This window comes from Lepidothrix coronata, unplaced genomic scaffold (genome assembly GCF_001604755.1).
Source record: "Lepidothrix coronata isolate B3197 unplaced genomic scaffold, Lepidothrix_coronata-1.0 Scaffold9, whole genome shotgun sequence".
Lineage (NCBI taxonomy): Eukaryota > Metazoa > Chordata > Aves > Passeriformes > Pipridae > Lepidothrix > Lepidothrix coronata.
The window spans coordinates 10474194-10492486 of NW_016690189.1; the positions used below are offsets into that span (position 1 = coordinate 10474194).

Below are 18293 nucleotides of genomic sequence, written 5' to 3' on the forward strand. Positions count from 1 at the left end.
CATAATGTGAAAATTTTACTCCTTGAAGTGCTACTTTCTAAGAAAACCACTGCTAATTAAATTTCCTATCTACATTCCATTCAGTTATCACTGGACAAAATCAGCTGATTGCTTTTATTAGTTATTTCAAAGAAATCAATTAAAGAGGTCTAATTACTGTTTTAAATCACAAGCTTTTGATAACGAAGATTGGTATTTTAACCACACTATATGTCTAGCTTTTGCTTGCTTTAGTCTTCATGGGCAAATTGAAAAACAAGATTTTGCTACAGAGCGAAATTTATTAACTCCTACCAACAGTAGACTGAAAAAAAATTCATAAAGCTTCCTATCACTTTGTTATCTCTTTCCTGTTCTAAATGAAGAGACAAATAAATGAAACAACAAGAAAGGACAATTATATTTATTCAGATATCCAACCTTGCAAATTCCTCACTAGTTTAGATTTTCACCCAAGGAAGGCATGCAGCAGCCCCTGCAGTGTCCAGGTCCCTCAGTCTCCGGACATGGACTGAACGTGTTCTGGCTCTTTCAACCCTACATATCTGGATTTCCTGTTCTTGTAAATCAGGTGCAAGGTGGGAGACATGGAGGGTCTTGGGTGGGCATTCCACAAGAAAAACTGCACACAGTTCCTGGCACTCCCAGACAGAATATAGCTTCTGTTACTCTTAATAGCATACTTTTTTCTTTCTCTTCAGTGTCACTTTCTTTGTATCATTAACCTCAGCCAGACACTGTACTTTTTACTTCCAGCCCCAAGCACTGTTGAGTGTCATTAAAGAGGTACAAAGGTTCATGCCAGAGTCTCATTTTTTTGTGGAGAATTCCTGTAAAAATAGCAGTTGCATTATCTGAATTGACTGGAGATTGTAGGACATGTTGATATGATAAGGACTTCCCTATAGTGCAAACCGTAAAAGATAATTAAACCTTGGCTCAGAGAGAGTTGCAGAGAAGTAAGGATTTCTTGTCTATGACTCAGTGAGCCAGTTGGCAGAGCCCTTGCACAATCTACACGGTGCAATTCTCAAGCACCCTACTTCAACACTGTCACACTCTGTCCTTTTGCATGCCCCTGGGCACATAGGAATACTACTCACATGGTTCTTTTTGCCAGATTATGGTCTGCTCAGCTGCCTGCAGCCCTGATACGTCAGGAACAACTTAAGCAAGACAGAATAAGAACAAGGTGTTACTCTGTCTCCACAGAAACATGCTTAGCCTTTGTGTATAGCTTATGTAGGTCTGGTTCCCTCAAGCACATAATTAGTTACACAGGCATTGCAGTTAGGCATACCTGAATCTTAACTTGTTTTTATAAAACCTTATGAACATGTTTGTAACAGATTGCTGTGTGAATCTGGAAATTAACTGTGCTGAGAAAGTGTCTTCAAAACTTGGGAGAAGGAAAATGAGACAAGACTGTCTTTGTTTTTGCCCTTTCCAGGGGAATTTTATAAAAAGGATGTAGGCTTTTAGGATATCTCACTTTTATTCACATTCTAAAGATATGTGTGAGCAGTTAACATTCACCCATTTCAGTGCAGTCATTTTAGGTCTGGGCATTTACAACTTTAGTCAGTCAGAGTTCAATTAAATGCAGTTGAAGAGTTGGAAGTGACTTAAATTTGTAAGTGGATTCTTGTCTGCTCCCTTGTAGTCAGCTGTACCATGGGCCAGTTCTTCAGTATACAGCAGAGCACTATAAACATTGATTTAACGTCTGCCAGCAGTTGTGAGAGCCCATCCTCATAGCCTGGTGCTTTCTCTCATAGCCTGGATGTCATCCATATGACATCTCTCATATCCTGGATGGATCCATAGCCTGGATGTCAGAATTGGGTTAAGTGGCACAGGACACATGGCTGTTGGTGAACCTCTGTGTGTTAGGGTAGCCCTACTGCAGCTGAAAACTGTGAGGTATTACCTGCACTAAGAGTGAACCCTGTCTTCTGACAAATGCTGTAAACAGATGTAACCAAGTCTCTCCCCAGGTAATCCTCAAGTTTCATTTCAGAAGAGGGGTTTAAATGGCAAAGAGAGATTTGGCATTTCTGTTGCTGAAAGTTGTTCCTGATAATAATATTGTCCGAGTTAGGAAACATTTGAGCAGCATTAGATGGCATGGATCCTTTTTCAAATGATGAGAAGATTTTGCTGATATTGGGAAGGTAACCAAATACCTAAAAAACCAGCAATTTGGTTTGGAAAAATGAGGTTAGGTTTTGGGTTTTTTTTTGCTTTGTTGAAAAATCCCAGAATTAGTAGGATAATGTCAGATGGAAAAATTCTGTGATATCAACCTTAAAAAGATTTGTCTTGCAGACACATAGTTTGAAAGAGCATTGTTTAGAGGAGTAGCTAACTGGGGATTTTAATAAATACTTTCAATACATACTTTTATGGGTACAGTGATTTATTCTAATTCTCAGAAAGGAGACCTGATTTTCCACCTCATCTTTTATAGTAGCTGTGCCAGATGTGAATTCAAAGATTTAATTCCCAATAACAGTGACCTGATAAAAGATCTGAAGTTTCCTATAGAGTTTTTCCTAGCTGTGCTGTATATGAACATTGTCTGTCTGTTCCTTAGGAGGAGATACGTCCGCAGTTTGAAGCCAAATACTCCAAGAAAGAACGAATGAACCCCATATCTGGGAAGCCAGAGCCTTATCAAGCATTTGCAGATAAATGCAGCAGACTCATCGTTTCTGCATCTGGAATATTTTTTATGGTTTGAGAACTGTTATTTATTTACCAGTTGAAAAAAATGCAAAATAGCATTATCTCTGATGATAGAGTATCTAAATATTGGATATGACTGCTATAAAGTGAAATAAGCTCTAGCATGTTTACTGCAGCTTGAAAATATACATAGCAAATCACCCAAGTTTCTGTAAAGTCCTACACTAGTTCACTCTTCACTAAGTCTCACAGATAGCTAAGTCCTTCCTTCAAGGCTGTACCTGTAAGATTATATGTAATGACATACATGCCAGAATAGTGTTTCTCTCACATTTAGGCACCATCTTCAGCTGACTGAACTAGCTCACTGGTTGTCTTTCCTGTGTGGACAGTGCAGAGTGATGGGGAAAGATGCCATAGAAGAGGCAGTTGTTCTTTGTAAACTTCACAGGGAACATAAGATGCCTAGAGTGTCTAATGATGTTACTATGCCCTAGTTTTTCAGTGTATTGAGGAGATAAGGAAAGAGGGTTCATATTCCTAGTGCAATTGAAATGGAGAAACCAATGTTCCTTGACTAAAATGTGGCATTTCTCCCCTTTACAAAGAGCAAAACTAAATGCAGCAGCAAAATTTCTCCTAACCGAGAGCTGCATGCATTTCTGCTGAAATGCTCCCATCCTCTAACTTCAGTGAAGCCATTATGGGCAGTTATTCACATGAAAATGGTTGTGGTAGTACTGGTCTTGAAAACACAGCTAGCATCAACTCAGACTGCCATGGAATTTACTAGGGCTTTTCCAGGAGGCTGGGAAATGATAAATGTGTACATTCTCAGGAGCTGTCAAAAGCCAGGTAGGTGAGCTAGCCCAGCAACAGGGCAGAGGACTTGAAAGAAACTGAGGACTTCAAAATTGTCCTTAGCAATCTTGGTCAAGAAAGGCAAATGCATTATTGAGATGAACTGCACTCTGGTATGGCAGATGGTACGGATGGACACTGACTCAGCCCTTGAAGACACATGTATGCAGTCTCTGTTCAGAATTGATACTACACCTGTGATATTTTCCATATTTTCCCTATGGTTTTCTTCTTGAAGGGGGTCAGTATTTTACTCCCTACCATTTGCAAACTCGATCATTAATCTTCTTAGCCTAGTTATAGATCTTGCTCAAAGTGCCAGAGAGAGTAGCCTTGCTCTGAATTGCATGCACCACAAATTATTGTCCCCATAACAGCCCTTAAAACAGGGCAAAAATTATTTTCACTGAAGACACTTATTATTGTTGGCATAGCATGGGATTCCAGCGAGTTAGAAAAACTGCATTTTTGAGCATTTAGATAAATATATTCCTTTAAAATTACCCCTGTACGCACAGGAGCTATACGCTTACCAAAACTTCAAGTCAGAGGAGCTGTCAAAATTTCTCAGCATTGATTCTCACAGTGCAGTTACTAATATAGCTTGAACCAGGCTGCTTGTTCCCTGGTAAGGAAAAGGAAAGTGGTCCTTCCTCCCCTCAATACTATGCAGGGAATCAAGAGACAATCCATCACATTCACACGCACTTCCCTTTTACTTCTGCACTGAGATTATGTCGGTCAATTTTGTAATGAATGTGAAAATATGAAAGCAGCTTGATTAGCATTCAGTGTTTTCCAAGTAATTTTGCCCATTTAATTAGCTCAGATATACTTCAGTTTTGATCGGTTTAACTTGTCTATGCACAACCTCGCAATGCACCACTTTAGCAAATAATTTTCTGTGTTCTACTGAGGAAACTCTTTCTCCTTGTCTAATAAGGTGGCTAATGGGTCCTGTGTCAAAGTGTCTGTGAGAGGAGTCACCCATGTAATGCCCAACAGTTTGGCCTTTAGGTGGCTTGCTAAACTGTGACATAAATTGGTCAGAATGCAAAACAGTTGTCATTTAGTGCTCAACTGTTGCATAAGGAACATCAAGAAATTTAGCAGGCTGGCTCAGCTTCATGGCTTTCTCATTGTAACTGCTCCACTGATTTGCTGAAAGTTTCATCAGAAAAGAAATTACAAGGGCAGTTGAACTTGATACCTTCTCTGGATAGAAACTGTCTAGAACTGTAGGAAGAAACAGATAGGGTAGCTTGGCAGGGTTGTTGTTGAGGCAGTGCTTACAAATGGAGATATTTTTTCCTGTAAGTGTGAAGTCTATCAAAACACAAATCCATCCCAAATGATATCATCAAACTGGGACATCAGCTTGAGACTAGCCTTTGCACATCATGTGCACATAAGGAAAATTTCTAACTCCCAGAGCTGGCAACACTGTTTCCCACATTAAAGAAGAGAAACATCTTCAAGAAAATGTTTAAAACTAAATATTTTTTTAATATGACTTCAAAAATATTTTTCATTATGCAAAATCAAAAGAACTTCACAATGAGAATAATCATCATGTTGAAACCTTTCTCTGGAATCAAATGGGATGGATTTTTAAAGTCTTTCATTTATTATATTAGTTTGCAGAGTTTCAGAGAGAAGCTAACTCCTGTTCTACTGGAGGTTTTCAGGTTCTTCTCTGATTTTTTCTTCATTTAGATCTGTGTGGTGATTGCTGCTGTTTTTGGCATCGTTATTTATCGTGTTGTGACTGTCAGCACTTTTGCTGCCTTTAAGTGGGCTTTAATCAGGAATAACTCTCAGGTTGCAACTACAGGGACTGCAGTGTGCATCAACTTTTGCATCATCATGCTACTGAATGTGGTGAGTAAAATTAGCATATGTGAAATTATGCCCATACCATCAGAGCAGTAGATATCTTCATCTGAAGATCACCAAATGTTTTCAGTTCCTTTTTTCAGCAGGAATGGAGTGTCTTGCTATGACAGACATGGAATTATTATTTTTGGATATCAGCCACTATTAATGTAAAGTACAATTCCAAACCCAAAACATTATGTAAAGTGTGTTCGAATGTTCTAAAAATATTTTAGGGAGACATACCCCTCTTTTATCTTCTGCCTCTTTTTTTTTCCCTTTTATAGATTTGCAGATTTCAGTCCATTTCTCTAATATTTTTGTTTCTAATTGTGTTTTGATGTTATTTTTTAAATACAGTGGCCAAGCTAGATTCTTATTTATGCTATTTTCAGTAATTCCAGTTTCAGTTTTTCTGGTAGTTTACCACTGAGGATATGCATATACAGACACAATGTCCCTATGCCCAATGACTCTCTTGGGCTGAAAATTTTGCAAGGCTTGAGCAGATGTGACTTGTTCTAGAGCCATCTATGGCCTTTGCCAGGGTACACCAGAGACTGGTGCTGTCTGAGTGCAGTGAACTGGGACTGGCTGAAGTCAGGTTATTGTTGTGAACTGATTTGGAACCAGACTTGGGATAGAGAGAAAGATGGAATTTCTACATCCCAGTAAGACAGTATAGCAGATATCAGATGGGGAATGAGTTTCATCCTTACATTGAGATGCTGATACTCCTGTATGTTGCTCTGTGTGTCTTCTATTCATTGCTCTTGGCAAGAGGTGTATGGCCTTTCACTGTCAGGTTTTTGCCAACTGACATTATAGGAATGCATTTTAAGGGCAAGGAGAGATCGACGTACAAACCGCTCAGGTATTAGAGCCAAGATGGGGTACCTCTAGCAACCCGTAGCTAGCATCTTGTGCAAAAAGCATGTTAGGCTTTACTCCAGAAGATGTGCTAACTGATTTCCTAGAGAGTGTGAGATGTTATTTCAGGCCTGCTTATTTCCAAGTGCAGGCTTGGAGACTACTTTCTCCTGTGCAATACCCAAGCATTTCCATCATCTAAAAATTAATCTTAACAGCCCCTTGTTTCTGTGGCTGAAAATTCCAAGAGTCTTTGTTGCAGGATTTTACTTCACCCTTTGGCATAGACAAGACTGGATTAGTGACTAAGAGAGTCTATCTAGAACTGTTGACTTTTCTGTGTTTTCCCTTAGGTGGAACTATAGGCTGAGAAAGGACAGGAAGAGGAAGAAGATGTTTTTCTGTCTGAATTTGAACTGAGAGCTCTTTTATGTTATTTTTCATTTATTGTTTGTTGTCTGCAGCTTTTGGGGGTTTTCTTTACTCCACTTAAAGCACACAATATGTATTGGAGAAATAAAAAGAAAACTATATATATCTATGCCATTACAACATCCATTTCCAAGCTCTCACTATGTCATTGTATATGCAGTGAAGCAGCAACAAAGAAACATTGCACAAACAAAATTATTTTGTTCTCTAAGAGTTTTACAGCTTAGAGAATTTTTTAAAATAATGTAAGATTGCTTGAAGGTGCCTTTTGAGAAACTTTCCTTTTTTTCCTAAAATACATCAAATAAGTGGAGCACTGCAAAGATGTATTTCTTAAGCCTTAGACTCATTACCATTCAACAGAGACTACAGCCATAGATCTGGATATAGCTCATGAAAACAAAAGATCCACAAAATATGAAGCTGCAGGAGCTTTTCAAAAGAAGGATTTAGGAACATATAATCCCCCCACTTCCCATGATGGATTAATGTAATTTATTGAGGGGAAGTGGTGGATTTTTTTCTGGAAAGAAAAAAATCCCCAGAAGCAATTAAGGTAGTTGAATCCTCCATGAACTCTGACTCAAGCATTTGGACAATGCTTTCAGGCACATGTGATTCTTGGGGTGTCCTGCACAGGGCTAGGAGTTGGACTCGATGATCCTTGTGAGTCCCTTCCAACTCATCATATTCTATCATTCTATGATTCTATGAAAGTATCAGAAGAGCAAGCAAAGATACAGTAATAAAACCAGAACAGACCAATATGTGTACAGCAGTAGAGAATTCCCTGCTAGGAAGCCTTGAAAACTACCAGTGATTCTGATACAATTTGACAGCCTCTCAAAGCATGGGGGGGGGGGGGGGGGGGGGGGAATGTCTAGACCACAGTAAATTCAAGACCAGATGCTCTGAGCACTAGGTACATACTCTGACAAATCCTTCATGACAAAACAAAATGACCTTCAAGCATAATGTCTCCTAAATAATCCTGCAGCCTTGACCTGAAGACAATCACTAGCTTTGCCTAGGTTAATAAAACCTGTTAATTCCAGTGATATTGCCCATGGAAAATATGAACATAGAGCAGAATGTGATCCTAAACAAGGACCCTTGGGACTAGTAGTGATAAAATGCAGTAGCAGATAATTAGATCCAAACATTGCTAACAGAATCTCTAACACAGTCTTACTGTTCCAGAAGGAATAGCAACAAAATACAGTTTTGATACCCACTTCTGCAGAGCAACATACATTTGTAAAATAGAACACTCTCTGCTGAGATTAGGATATAAATGACCTAGACATTTTGCACTTTTACAGTTGCCCTTAAGAGATGCTTTTAAACTCAGAAGAAACTACCTTTTCTATTACTTGAAACAAAACAATTTACTCCAAAGGCAGCAAAAAGCTATTCTAAGCAAGAAGTGGTTATTAATATGGATGAGAGATTTCAGGGTGACTTCAGTTCTTAAGCGGGCAGTTTGATCTGTAAACTGTACATAATTCAATTTTGTCAAGAGTTTATAAGGATAACTGGAAATGAAAAGAAACATTGCTGATCTGCACTTTGACGATAAGTACTTCAGCCTGAAATATGAGAAGGTTTGTATCCCTCTAGACATCAGTGAGACTTAAGGACATTTAGCAATTTGTGGCAATAGGCTCCAGTTTCATTTAAAGCAAATGGAAATCTTTGTATTAATTTACAGTAATACTGAGGATGTTGGGTTATAGACACAAAACTCCTTTGCAAATAGTGATTGTGAAAACCTTCCAAGTTAGTTTTGTAAGCTTTATGAAGTTACCAGTCTCCTACAAAGTTTGAGAGCATGGTATCTGCTAAATGGCGATTTTTTTGTGAGATAAATGTTCCACAAGTAACTAAAACAAAAATCCTGGTTAAGCTATTGTTCTGCTTTGTGGTTTTGGAAAAGATGTTTCACCCTTTTTCACTGTGTATGTAAAATAGGGACAGTGACTGCATTTTTTTCTCCATATATTGTGGATGAAAAGAGCTGAGCATAAGCTATAAAAACATTACTTTTCCATGTTCAATTATATCATTATTTTATTATTACTATGTAATGATTTTTTAAAAAAACAAGTTTTATTGTAATTGTCAGAACATCCAAGAAATCACCTGAATGTCAGATTTAGCATGCAAGAGCAATTGCTCTACCTAGAAGGCAGTTCAATATTTTTGAGATGGTCATGTAACTAAGAGGTTGTTTCTTCTTTATTACAGCTGTATGAAAAGGTTGCTCTTTTCCTGACAAATTTAGGTAAGTTAAATACAAAACTGAATGATTCTATACTGATTTATTGGTCCATATACTCTGATAACATTCAAAATGTCTGCATAAATACGAAAAATCCTAATTAATTTACAGTCTATAGGAATTAATATTTTTCTTAAGTTTATAATAAAAGAGTATAGAAACTAAATTATAGTGCCATTCAATCAGTGGTGACAGCAATCATCCACCTTTGTCCTTGTTCCAACCCCTTACCTTTTAAGAATGTAAACATAGTGCTACCTTGGGGGAAAAGGTATGACTTTTCAGATAGATTGAGCACTCATAACCCCTAGGTTTTGTGATGACCTGGAAAAGGAGAATCCCTTCTGGAAAAGAAACTTATAGCTTGAAACTGAGGTGCTAATTGACTATCAAACATTTGCCTTTAAGAGGGGTAGTAATTTGGAGGGAAAATAACTAGGTGAGTCATCGACTTTACCTACACACAAATTATAATGGTGTTCTAAACTTCAGTAATCTTTTCAGCTCACCCATAAAGGTGGTCCTCATGTTAAAGTAAGGAAACACGTCTTCTAAGGAGAGCGTGTACTGTCACTGGGGTAACAATAGGCTATCATTCATATCTCCATGTCTCAGGCAGAACCTGTGGGAATCTTGATAATTTTGGAAGATTGCAGTAGTTTGCAGCTATTGGCAAGGGCTCTTCAGTGTCAAGAAGCCTGAAATGAGACTCTTGCTGAAGGCCTATTAAGCAAACCATATTATAGCATGTGCAGTAGAAGAGGTTTGAGGGGATTATTTTGAGCTCCTGGCAACCTGTGTACATTGATGATGTGCAGTAAAGTATTTTGGACCAGATGGACAGATTTTGGTGTCTGCTCAGAGGAAAAAGCTTATTTTAGCTACTATTTAGCTATTTTAGTCAGGGTTTTTCTAAATCTGGGAAGTCACTGCTGATGTGTTCAAAGCACATCTATGTAAAATAGCATTTTACTCTTTTGTTTCTTTTTAAGCTGAGTATCCTCATTTGTATGCTGTAATTTTAAAATATTTTTGCTCTCCTGTATCCATGGAAAAGATACTTGCTAGTTACAGTTGAGAAATCTGACTTTCAAGTATGTGATTTGCACAAGCAATGCCCTCTTGCTCCCTGTGATACCCTGGGGACAGTGAGATATGTTCTGGAGACCTTGAAGCTTGATTACTTTCTCTCAGGTTATCATCAAGGTATGTCTGCTTCTTGTAACCTGTGCAGAAAGCACTTGTATGAAAATTCAGTGGGTCAAGATGTTCTGATATGTTCAGGCTGTTTTGTGATTTTTACTCTGATGGCCTAAGGAACTGATTTGGTTTGAATGATCTTTATCAATGTAATAAACTCAGAGTGGAATTGGCAGGAAAACTGTATTCAGAATGTCCTTCTTCAGCCTTTTTCATTACCTTTTTCAGAACTCATGTCCATGCTCCTCCAGAGTATCACCATTGTCTCTGATGGGCATATGAGCAAACCTTCAGCTGCAGCAGTCCTGTTATAGTCAAACTTGTCCTGCCCACAGACTGGCATCTGTTTAGAGAGCAGCTCCAAGTAAAGAGAACTGTTGTTTCTGTACTTCCAGTACTTTACTGGACCCTCCTTCGGAAGTAGTATATGAGTGCTATGATTATGATACTCAGAATCACCATTAGCACCTCCACCTCTCCTCTGATTTCTCCTGTTCACAGCAATGCTTGGCTAATAACAAGCTCCTGCCAACTGGAAAGTAATTCCAGGACATGGTACTGGTGTGTTGGCATAGAGGTTGTTTTTTTAACTTGTCTTGATATCTCTTTAGATGGAGATTAAGGGCCTACTTGAAGGGAGGAATATGTCTTCCCCTTTCCTGTTTGCCTTAGCCCATTCACTGCAAAATAATTTTTTTCTCAGTTTTCTATGGTGAGTTCCCTAGGACAAGGAAAGGAAGTTATGCAGTGGCACTCAACTGATACCTGTGGGCAAATCCATGAAACAGAATTACAAGGAGGATTTTCTCCAGTTCAGTGTGACATCTCTAACAAAAAGGCACTTAAATAGCTTGTAGTAAAGTGCTTTCTGGCAATGTCATTATGGTAGGATACATAAAAGGAAACAAGAGAGGAGCCTGAGCCTGTAAAGACCATTGAAATAGAGGAGAGATGTTTAATATACACATTACCTTGACCAGTTTCTTATGGTCTCCTGGGAATATACATATCCAGATATCAGAAGAGATTTCTAAGTCTCTACAAGCTCACTTGCCGAGTGCTGCTTTTGGATACAATTTCTGTCATCTTACAGTTTGAAATCAGCAGGCTAATTTACAAATACATTGCCAGCTCTCATACGTGTGTGCATCCCTTGTGCCAAGGGAAATTGTTAATCTGATTAGACCTCTGAAACTCTGATAATTTTCTTCACAGAGCAGCCTCGTACTGAATCCGAGTGGGAGAACAGCTTCACTCTGAAAATGTTTCTTTTTCAGTTTGTCAATCTGAACAGCTCTACATTTTATATAGCATTCTTCCTTGGAAGGTAGGATTGATGTCTGCTCCCTCACATATGCAAAGTGAAGTAGAGAAAAGGAATAAAATTGTCTGTAATGAAACAAAATGGACCATATTATCACACATCTCAAAATCCAAACTCTATATTAGCAAGGCAGAACAGATTGCAGTTTTATTTTCCTTTCAAAAGCCCAGAAACAGAACCAGTTTTCATTTCCTATCACCACATGGTCTAAATGCTAACAATTTTACTGTTGGGAACAGATGCATCCCACAATATTATATACGCAGATCATTTCATTCTGCCTTTATGTGTGTATTTTGTACAGGCAAGTGAAAGATAGGATAAGCTAGGCTAGGCTAGGCTAAGGTAAGATAGGGTAGATAGTTCAGTTGGAAAGGATCTACAGCAGTCATCTAGTCCTACAGCCTGAATACTTTGCTGCTTCTATTACATGATTTGGACTGTATAGAGTGAATTGTGAGCTATTAGTTGGGGTTTTTCCCACAGAATATTTTACATATAAAAATATAATATATATTTATGTGTATATATTATATCTATATATATATATAAAATTTGTATGACTCTTTCTGCCAGCCTCCTAAAAAGAAAGATCCTTTGAGCAGAGAAGGTTTGACTAGAAGAGTCCATTAGTATGGATCATTTGCATATGGGAGTCATTTTGGGAGAAAACATGAGAGGATAGTAATAAAACTATGGGGTTTTTAATGAAAACTAAAATTTTCACTGATTTCACAGAAAGAGAGATATCACAGCCCATATTATAGTGTAAGGAAGTGGACTGGCAGTTGAGAGCCATTTTCCAAACTGACATTAACAGTTTCAGTTAGATTTTCCGTCCGCTCTGCACATGTTCAATATCCAACATCAGAGTATTTGATATCAAAATAAAACTGGAAGTAAAAATATACTCGGTCCTTCATGGAGATTATTTCAGGACTCTCCGATACATTTTGCAGCACAACATCTTTTAAAGTTATATCAGGCATGCTAAGATAACATCAGATTAAAATAACAGTGTGAGCTTTCTTGTACTACTGTGAACAGACTGCTTACACAACAGAGTTGATATCTATTCCTATGTTAAAGATTTACAGGACACCCTGGTGCCTACTTAAGGCTGATAAACCGGTGGAGACTGGAAGAGGTGAGTGTTCAGTAACTGCACACTGATTTATCTGCGCCCACGAATTCCATGAATGCAAGCAGAGGCAGACACATTACTCTGTCTAGGCATTTGTGAGTGTGTTATTGGATTTTCAGCTGCTGTCTAACTCCACACTACTGACATTACCATCTGCTACAAAAACATCAGCATATTGACATATATATTCCCTTTTCAGTGATAGTGGTTTTAGTGTTTGCTTCACATTTGAATAGTGGTATCATTTGGTTTAAAAATTACTCACAATTTACACTGGAAATTTTTCACCCTTGGAATGAATTGAAGTCAGATATTAATCTGACAACTTTTTGCTTCTAAAAAAATCTTTTCTTCTTGATTTATCTAACCTTGCTGATCAAGGAGCTAAAATAATAAAATAACAAGTTAAAAATCTAGACACATAAAATGCACATGAAATTTGACCAAAACAACTGAAAAAGCTTCCCAAACAATCTACAGGCATTATGTTCCATGTCTATAAAATCAAACAAATATAGAGTTTGGCTTTGCAAGTCACTCAAGGACCCATCTCTTTTTTTTTTTTTTTTGTTTTGACAAACACATTCAGAATTCAAAAACCATTTGACTGTTACTGGAGGTGAACAGCAGCAGTTTCTGAATCAGTCATTTAGTTTCCAGTGCTGCTATTTGCACACTCAAATCCCCTGGTTTCTTTTCTGCTTCACAGCTGAATAATTGAAACAACTTTGCAAATAAATAACAAATTATAAGTGGGAAATGCCTGCCAACATGAATTTTCAAACATTTCTGGATATATAAATATTTTGGTTAATAGAGGCCATTCAAATATTAGGGAAAAAAAAAGAGGGAAAAAAAAGAAGTTGTGAACTAGTGAATTCTATTAATTCAAGTAAATAATACTTGATAAATGGAGAGACAGAAATTCATTTAACATCCCTCCAAAATCTGAATGAGGCTGAGCTGACCTAAAGATTGCTGCTGCCAAAAGAAGCCAGTTCTGCTGTTCCTCTGAGTCCTCCCCCAGAAATTTGCTCCTTTCTCTTCCTCTGCATTGGCTCTGGCTTGTCCAACCCTGTGAGGAGCCTATTCAGTTCCTTGTATAAGCAGTAAACTTCCCTTTTCTGGGCAAATTGGTTTTCTGATGAGTTACTGGGCTGAATCAACACACAGAGGGACCAGAGAACATGGAAAGAACCTCATCTCTCAGCAGGAGCAGAGATGGGAGGAAAAGTGAAGGAAGTGCAACTGTGAGGTGTTATAGGTTGGGTCAGTTGCTGATGGAAGCTACTATTAGTACTCCCTACTTTACTTTTTACAAAGAGAAAAAAGTCTAATAATAAAAGAAATGTCTAATTAAAAAAAAAGGTCTTGACTTTATCTACTATATCTGTACTAGATCTTATTAGAAACATGCTTTAGAATATCATGTCCAGATATCCCTCCAATAGTCCTCTCTTCACCTGTTGAATGAAGCCAAGTCCAAGATGTGTAGTGACACGATATAGTCTAGTAGAGCCTGTGAACATAATCAGACCACATTTTATGTATTTTGTGATACTACAGTTGTAAGATTAGTGCTGCTTTGTTAACACTGCATCTACCTCTCTTGGGTTATATTGGCTCACGTGATTGATTCCTAAAAACAGAAGGATGATGATTTAATAATAGTGACAGAGAAGTTAATTAAAAAAATAATAATAATAATCTGCCACCCTGTTATATAGGGTTATATATAAACATCAGCAGGGACCCAGGTTCTGAGCACTGGATAATGCAGTATGTATAAGAAATTAATTTCTCTTTTTATTACAGTTCAGAACTAATTTTTCTCCCTAAAAGTTAAAGAGAAGTAATTCCAGTTCTATGAAAGTGATCTGTTTAATTTATCTATAAAACCCAGGATTTAAAAATACAGCTTAAACTCCACTCTTAGGACCTGAAAAGTCAATTGTGCAAAGAACTGTTTGAGGGCAGAAAGTTTTTGGTCCTTTTCTGTTTTTTCCAGTACTAGATGAAAAATTACCTAAATTTGTACTAGCTGAACATCTCTCCCAAAAGCAGCACCACAACTTTAAGGTCTGGAGCCACTGGTAAAGCAAGAAAGCACTCAGCAAGAAATACTAAGACCTGTTGTTCAACAGTTAAGAGATTTTTAATTCTTCAGGAAGGGAATAGCTTTGCATGGTCCTCTCAACCACAGACATTAAATAGTACTCAACAGTATTAGATCTATCCTTAAGGCATAAACTCTTCGCCTGTGAGGCAGGAGGAATTTTCTCTTCATTCTTTGACTTGATGCACTTGATGCACTCATCCACCCCAAAAACTATTGAAATCAATGGAGAAAACTGGCCTTTGCTACTGACCTACTCACAGTTGCACAGCACATTAGAAGCACTAATGTGAAAACTGCATTGATTTCAGCTGACTCCAACTTCTGCAGAGAATTAGATGATAGTCTTAAAAGGCTGACAGTATGATAGTGTCATATGTTCCCATAAGTTTATATTTTAAAAAAAAAGAGAATTACATTTAAATTCATTTTAGTAAATGATCTAATATCTGTTTCTAGTCTTTAAAAATGCTTTAAAACTTGATGTAATTTCTGTTTAACATTTTCTTTCTCTTTTTTGTCCTTGTAGTGCCACCCTAGTGGATGCCTTATTGATCTCTGTATGCAAATGGGTATTATAATGGTGTTAAAGCAGACATGGAATAATTTCATGGAACTTGGCTATCCGTAAGTAAATATAATATCTATGCTTCTATAGGTCACAGAATACTAAGTTTATGCTTTCCTAATGACCAGTTAATAAAAACAAGTTACAGTAGTCATTACAATAGAAAATTCCCCCAGGGATGCAGAATTACAGACACATGGAGATGATGTTTAGGGCTTTTTTCCACATTGGACATAGTTTGCAAAAGTGAAAGTGTAATATAAATATTAACAAATAAATAATATATGGGAAGTACTTGATTTCATTAAATTGTATTCTGTGTTTTAAAACTCCTTAAAAATAACTGTGGGATCACTGTATTGCTTTCACAGGAAATATTACATGTATCACTTCTTAGCTATGCCAGTAAGTTTTAAATTGGATTTCTCCTTGCTAGGTGATAAAAGATGCCTGAAAGAGCAGGTATGAGCTGGAAAAAATGCACTGCTGGCATATACACTCCCAGAGATAGAAAAGTGTACTGACTGGTATGTAGACAAGTTCCCTGGTGATCTTCAGGGTATTATGAAGCTGTGCCCCAGCCAAAAAGGTTGACAATTATTCATTTCCTATTGGTTCATTTCTTATTGATTAGTATTTAATGAGCATGTTTAATATGATTAATATAGGTTTAATATGATTAGTGTAGTTGACGTTAGAGACTGTACGGCAGGTCACCAGGGGAAATTAACATGCAAAATTGTAAGAGAGAGATGACATTGTCAGAAAGTTTGCCCTTCCAAAGTTCAGAGGGATTTCCTCTGCTGAAGGACCCACTGCAGAGCTAGTGTCGAGTTTGGTCCCTGACCTGCAGAAACGTTTTGCTGAAGCGACTTCAGGCAGCCTCGGTACTGTAATGAAAAGCCTCAGCCACATCTGACTGTAATGAGAATGGAGTAAATGATTTAAATGCACGGAGTAATTGACAATCAAGGTACTCAATGCTTGCTATTTCTCCATCGTTCCCAGGCCTAGTGCTACTTGCCAGTATTTTGCAGCTGTTAGGGCTGCAGGAATTACTTGAGGTGGGTAGGAGGGAACAGCAACAGCAGTATTGATCCTTCTCCTTCCACTCGCTGTCTCTTTTGTCAGTTTTTATTAGAACTTTCTTCTTTCTATTAATAGGAATTTTGAAACTTAATAAAGAGCACAGAAGGGAATTAAAGAAGGTGACTGATGGAGATAGGAGGAGATTGTTTAAAAGAAAGCAATTTAATAGGACTAAACTACTTCAGGTGAAGTGAATCTCTTCACTTTAAAGTCGCAACAAGAATCACAACATAAAACATACAGTCACAACATTGCGAGATGCTTCAACTTACTTTGATGAGAGATGTATTTACTCTGCAGACACTTCAATCCACCTTCTAGCCCTGAAATGCTGCAGGCAGGTGCATTTCCTTTTTGTGTGAAAAAAACATGATCCTTTCTGCTAAGAATATGATTGGAGCCAACACCATGTGGATGGCCAGAGGACTTAGAGGCAACCCTATAGTCTGTAGCTGAACTCAGTTGAACTGCACTAAGTTGCATCTACACTTCTTTAAGGAAGACAGGAATAGCTATAACCTCTCTGATAAATGGCCTAAATGGAAAAATAATCTCCAAGCTTTAAGAAAACAAGCAATTGTCCAAATCCTTATCCAAATACAATGAATATTTGCCTATCATTCACAGACCAGACCAGGTCACTGCAAAGGTAAAAAGTGAAGCATTGTCAAGAAAAGGATTGAATTATTTGGGTGAGCCATCATCTTCTAACTGACTGAGATGAAGTGGCCAACCACAACTTCAGAGGAATCTCTATCATTGTGGTTTGGGGTTTTTTTGCTCTCTATACTAGAGTCCTTTGCTGGCCAAACCAGTGCAACTCCCTGACCTTGAGAAGCAAAGATGTTTATTTCAGGTGTGAGCCTTTGTTTCTCTTCTGGCTCAGTGCCTCTGACAGTGGCCTTCCATATGCATTTCTTTGGGAACAATATCTTCCCCCTGATGACTGGTACAGCTCCCCCATTTCTTGAGATGGAGGTAGCTCTCATGTCAGCCATCCACCTCTCAGCCCCCACGTGTTGTCAGCAGCCCACACACTTCTTTCTGTCTCTTGTTCCTCTGAATGTTTCACTGCAGACACCATTCAGGGTTGCCTTTTCCCTTACAGGATTGCCCAGAGACTGTTACCCTGCACTCTGTAGAGCCGTGCAGAAATACTGTGTCACACACACAAAGGGATCAAGCAGCATTAGCACTCTTATTTACTGAGCTGGACTATCTCCACACAACATTGCATTCTGCCATGTAAACAGACCCTGAAGTGATTTGCTATTCTGTGCAGAGAAAAAGAAGTAAACAAGTAATGAAAATATGTCAAAATCCCATCACCATTTTAAAAACATCTAGGTATGGATTACAGCCCATCATCTGTATTTGTTTTCATACCTATTAGGCTGTGTCATCAGCCACATATATTACTTGCGCTCTATTTTCCTGTGTATTGGGAAATGAATTTTGCAGTATGTGTTGTGCCCACTTAACCTCTTCCAATTTTGTGATAAATAGCCACTAATACTCTTTACTTTGTTTCTTTATTTTAAAATGTAGGCTAATTCAAAACTGGTGGACCAGGAGAAAACTACGACAAGAGTATGGCACGCAGAGAAAAACAAGCTTCCCACAGTGGGAAAAGGACTATAATCTGCAGCCTATGAATGCTTATGGACTCTTTGATGAATACCTAGAAATGAGTATGGCTCTAATGTTTGTTGTCTTTCACTAGATTTTAGTGTTGTTGCTTTTTTGATGACGTTGTCTGGTATATTCTTTTAATTATCTCTGTATGAAGCTAAATAGGCTGCAAAATGGTTTTTATTCTCACGGGTCGGGTGAGGAAAGGAAGGA

General features: G+C 37.9%; 1 protein-coding gene across 11 annotated transcripts in view; it reads left to right on the forward strand.

The window, feature by feature from the left end:
• ANO4 (anoctamin 4) overlaps window positions 1–18293 on the forward strand; it is a 201567-nt gene that overhangs the window by 169148 nt on the left and 14126 nt on the right. For all 11 annotated transcript variants that reach the window (XM_017804465.1, XM_017804468.1, XM_017804467.1 and 8 more), the window contains 7 exons: window positions 2597–2737; window positions 5266–5430; window positions 8974–9010; window positions 11423–11534; window positions 12621–12678; window positions 15321–15418; window positions 17997–18139. In XM_017804465.1, the coding sequence (XP_017659954.1) occupies window positions 2597–2737; window positions 5266–5430; window positions 8974–9010; window positions 11423–11534; window positions 12621–12678; window positions 15321–15418; window positions 17997–18139 (754 nt within the window). The remainder of the gene's footprint in view (window positions 1–2596; window positions 2738–5265; window positions 5431–8973; window positions 9011–11422; window positions 11535–12620; window positions 12679–15320; window positions 15419–17996; window positions 18140–18293) is intronic.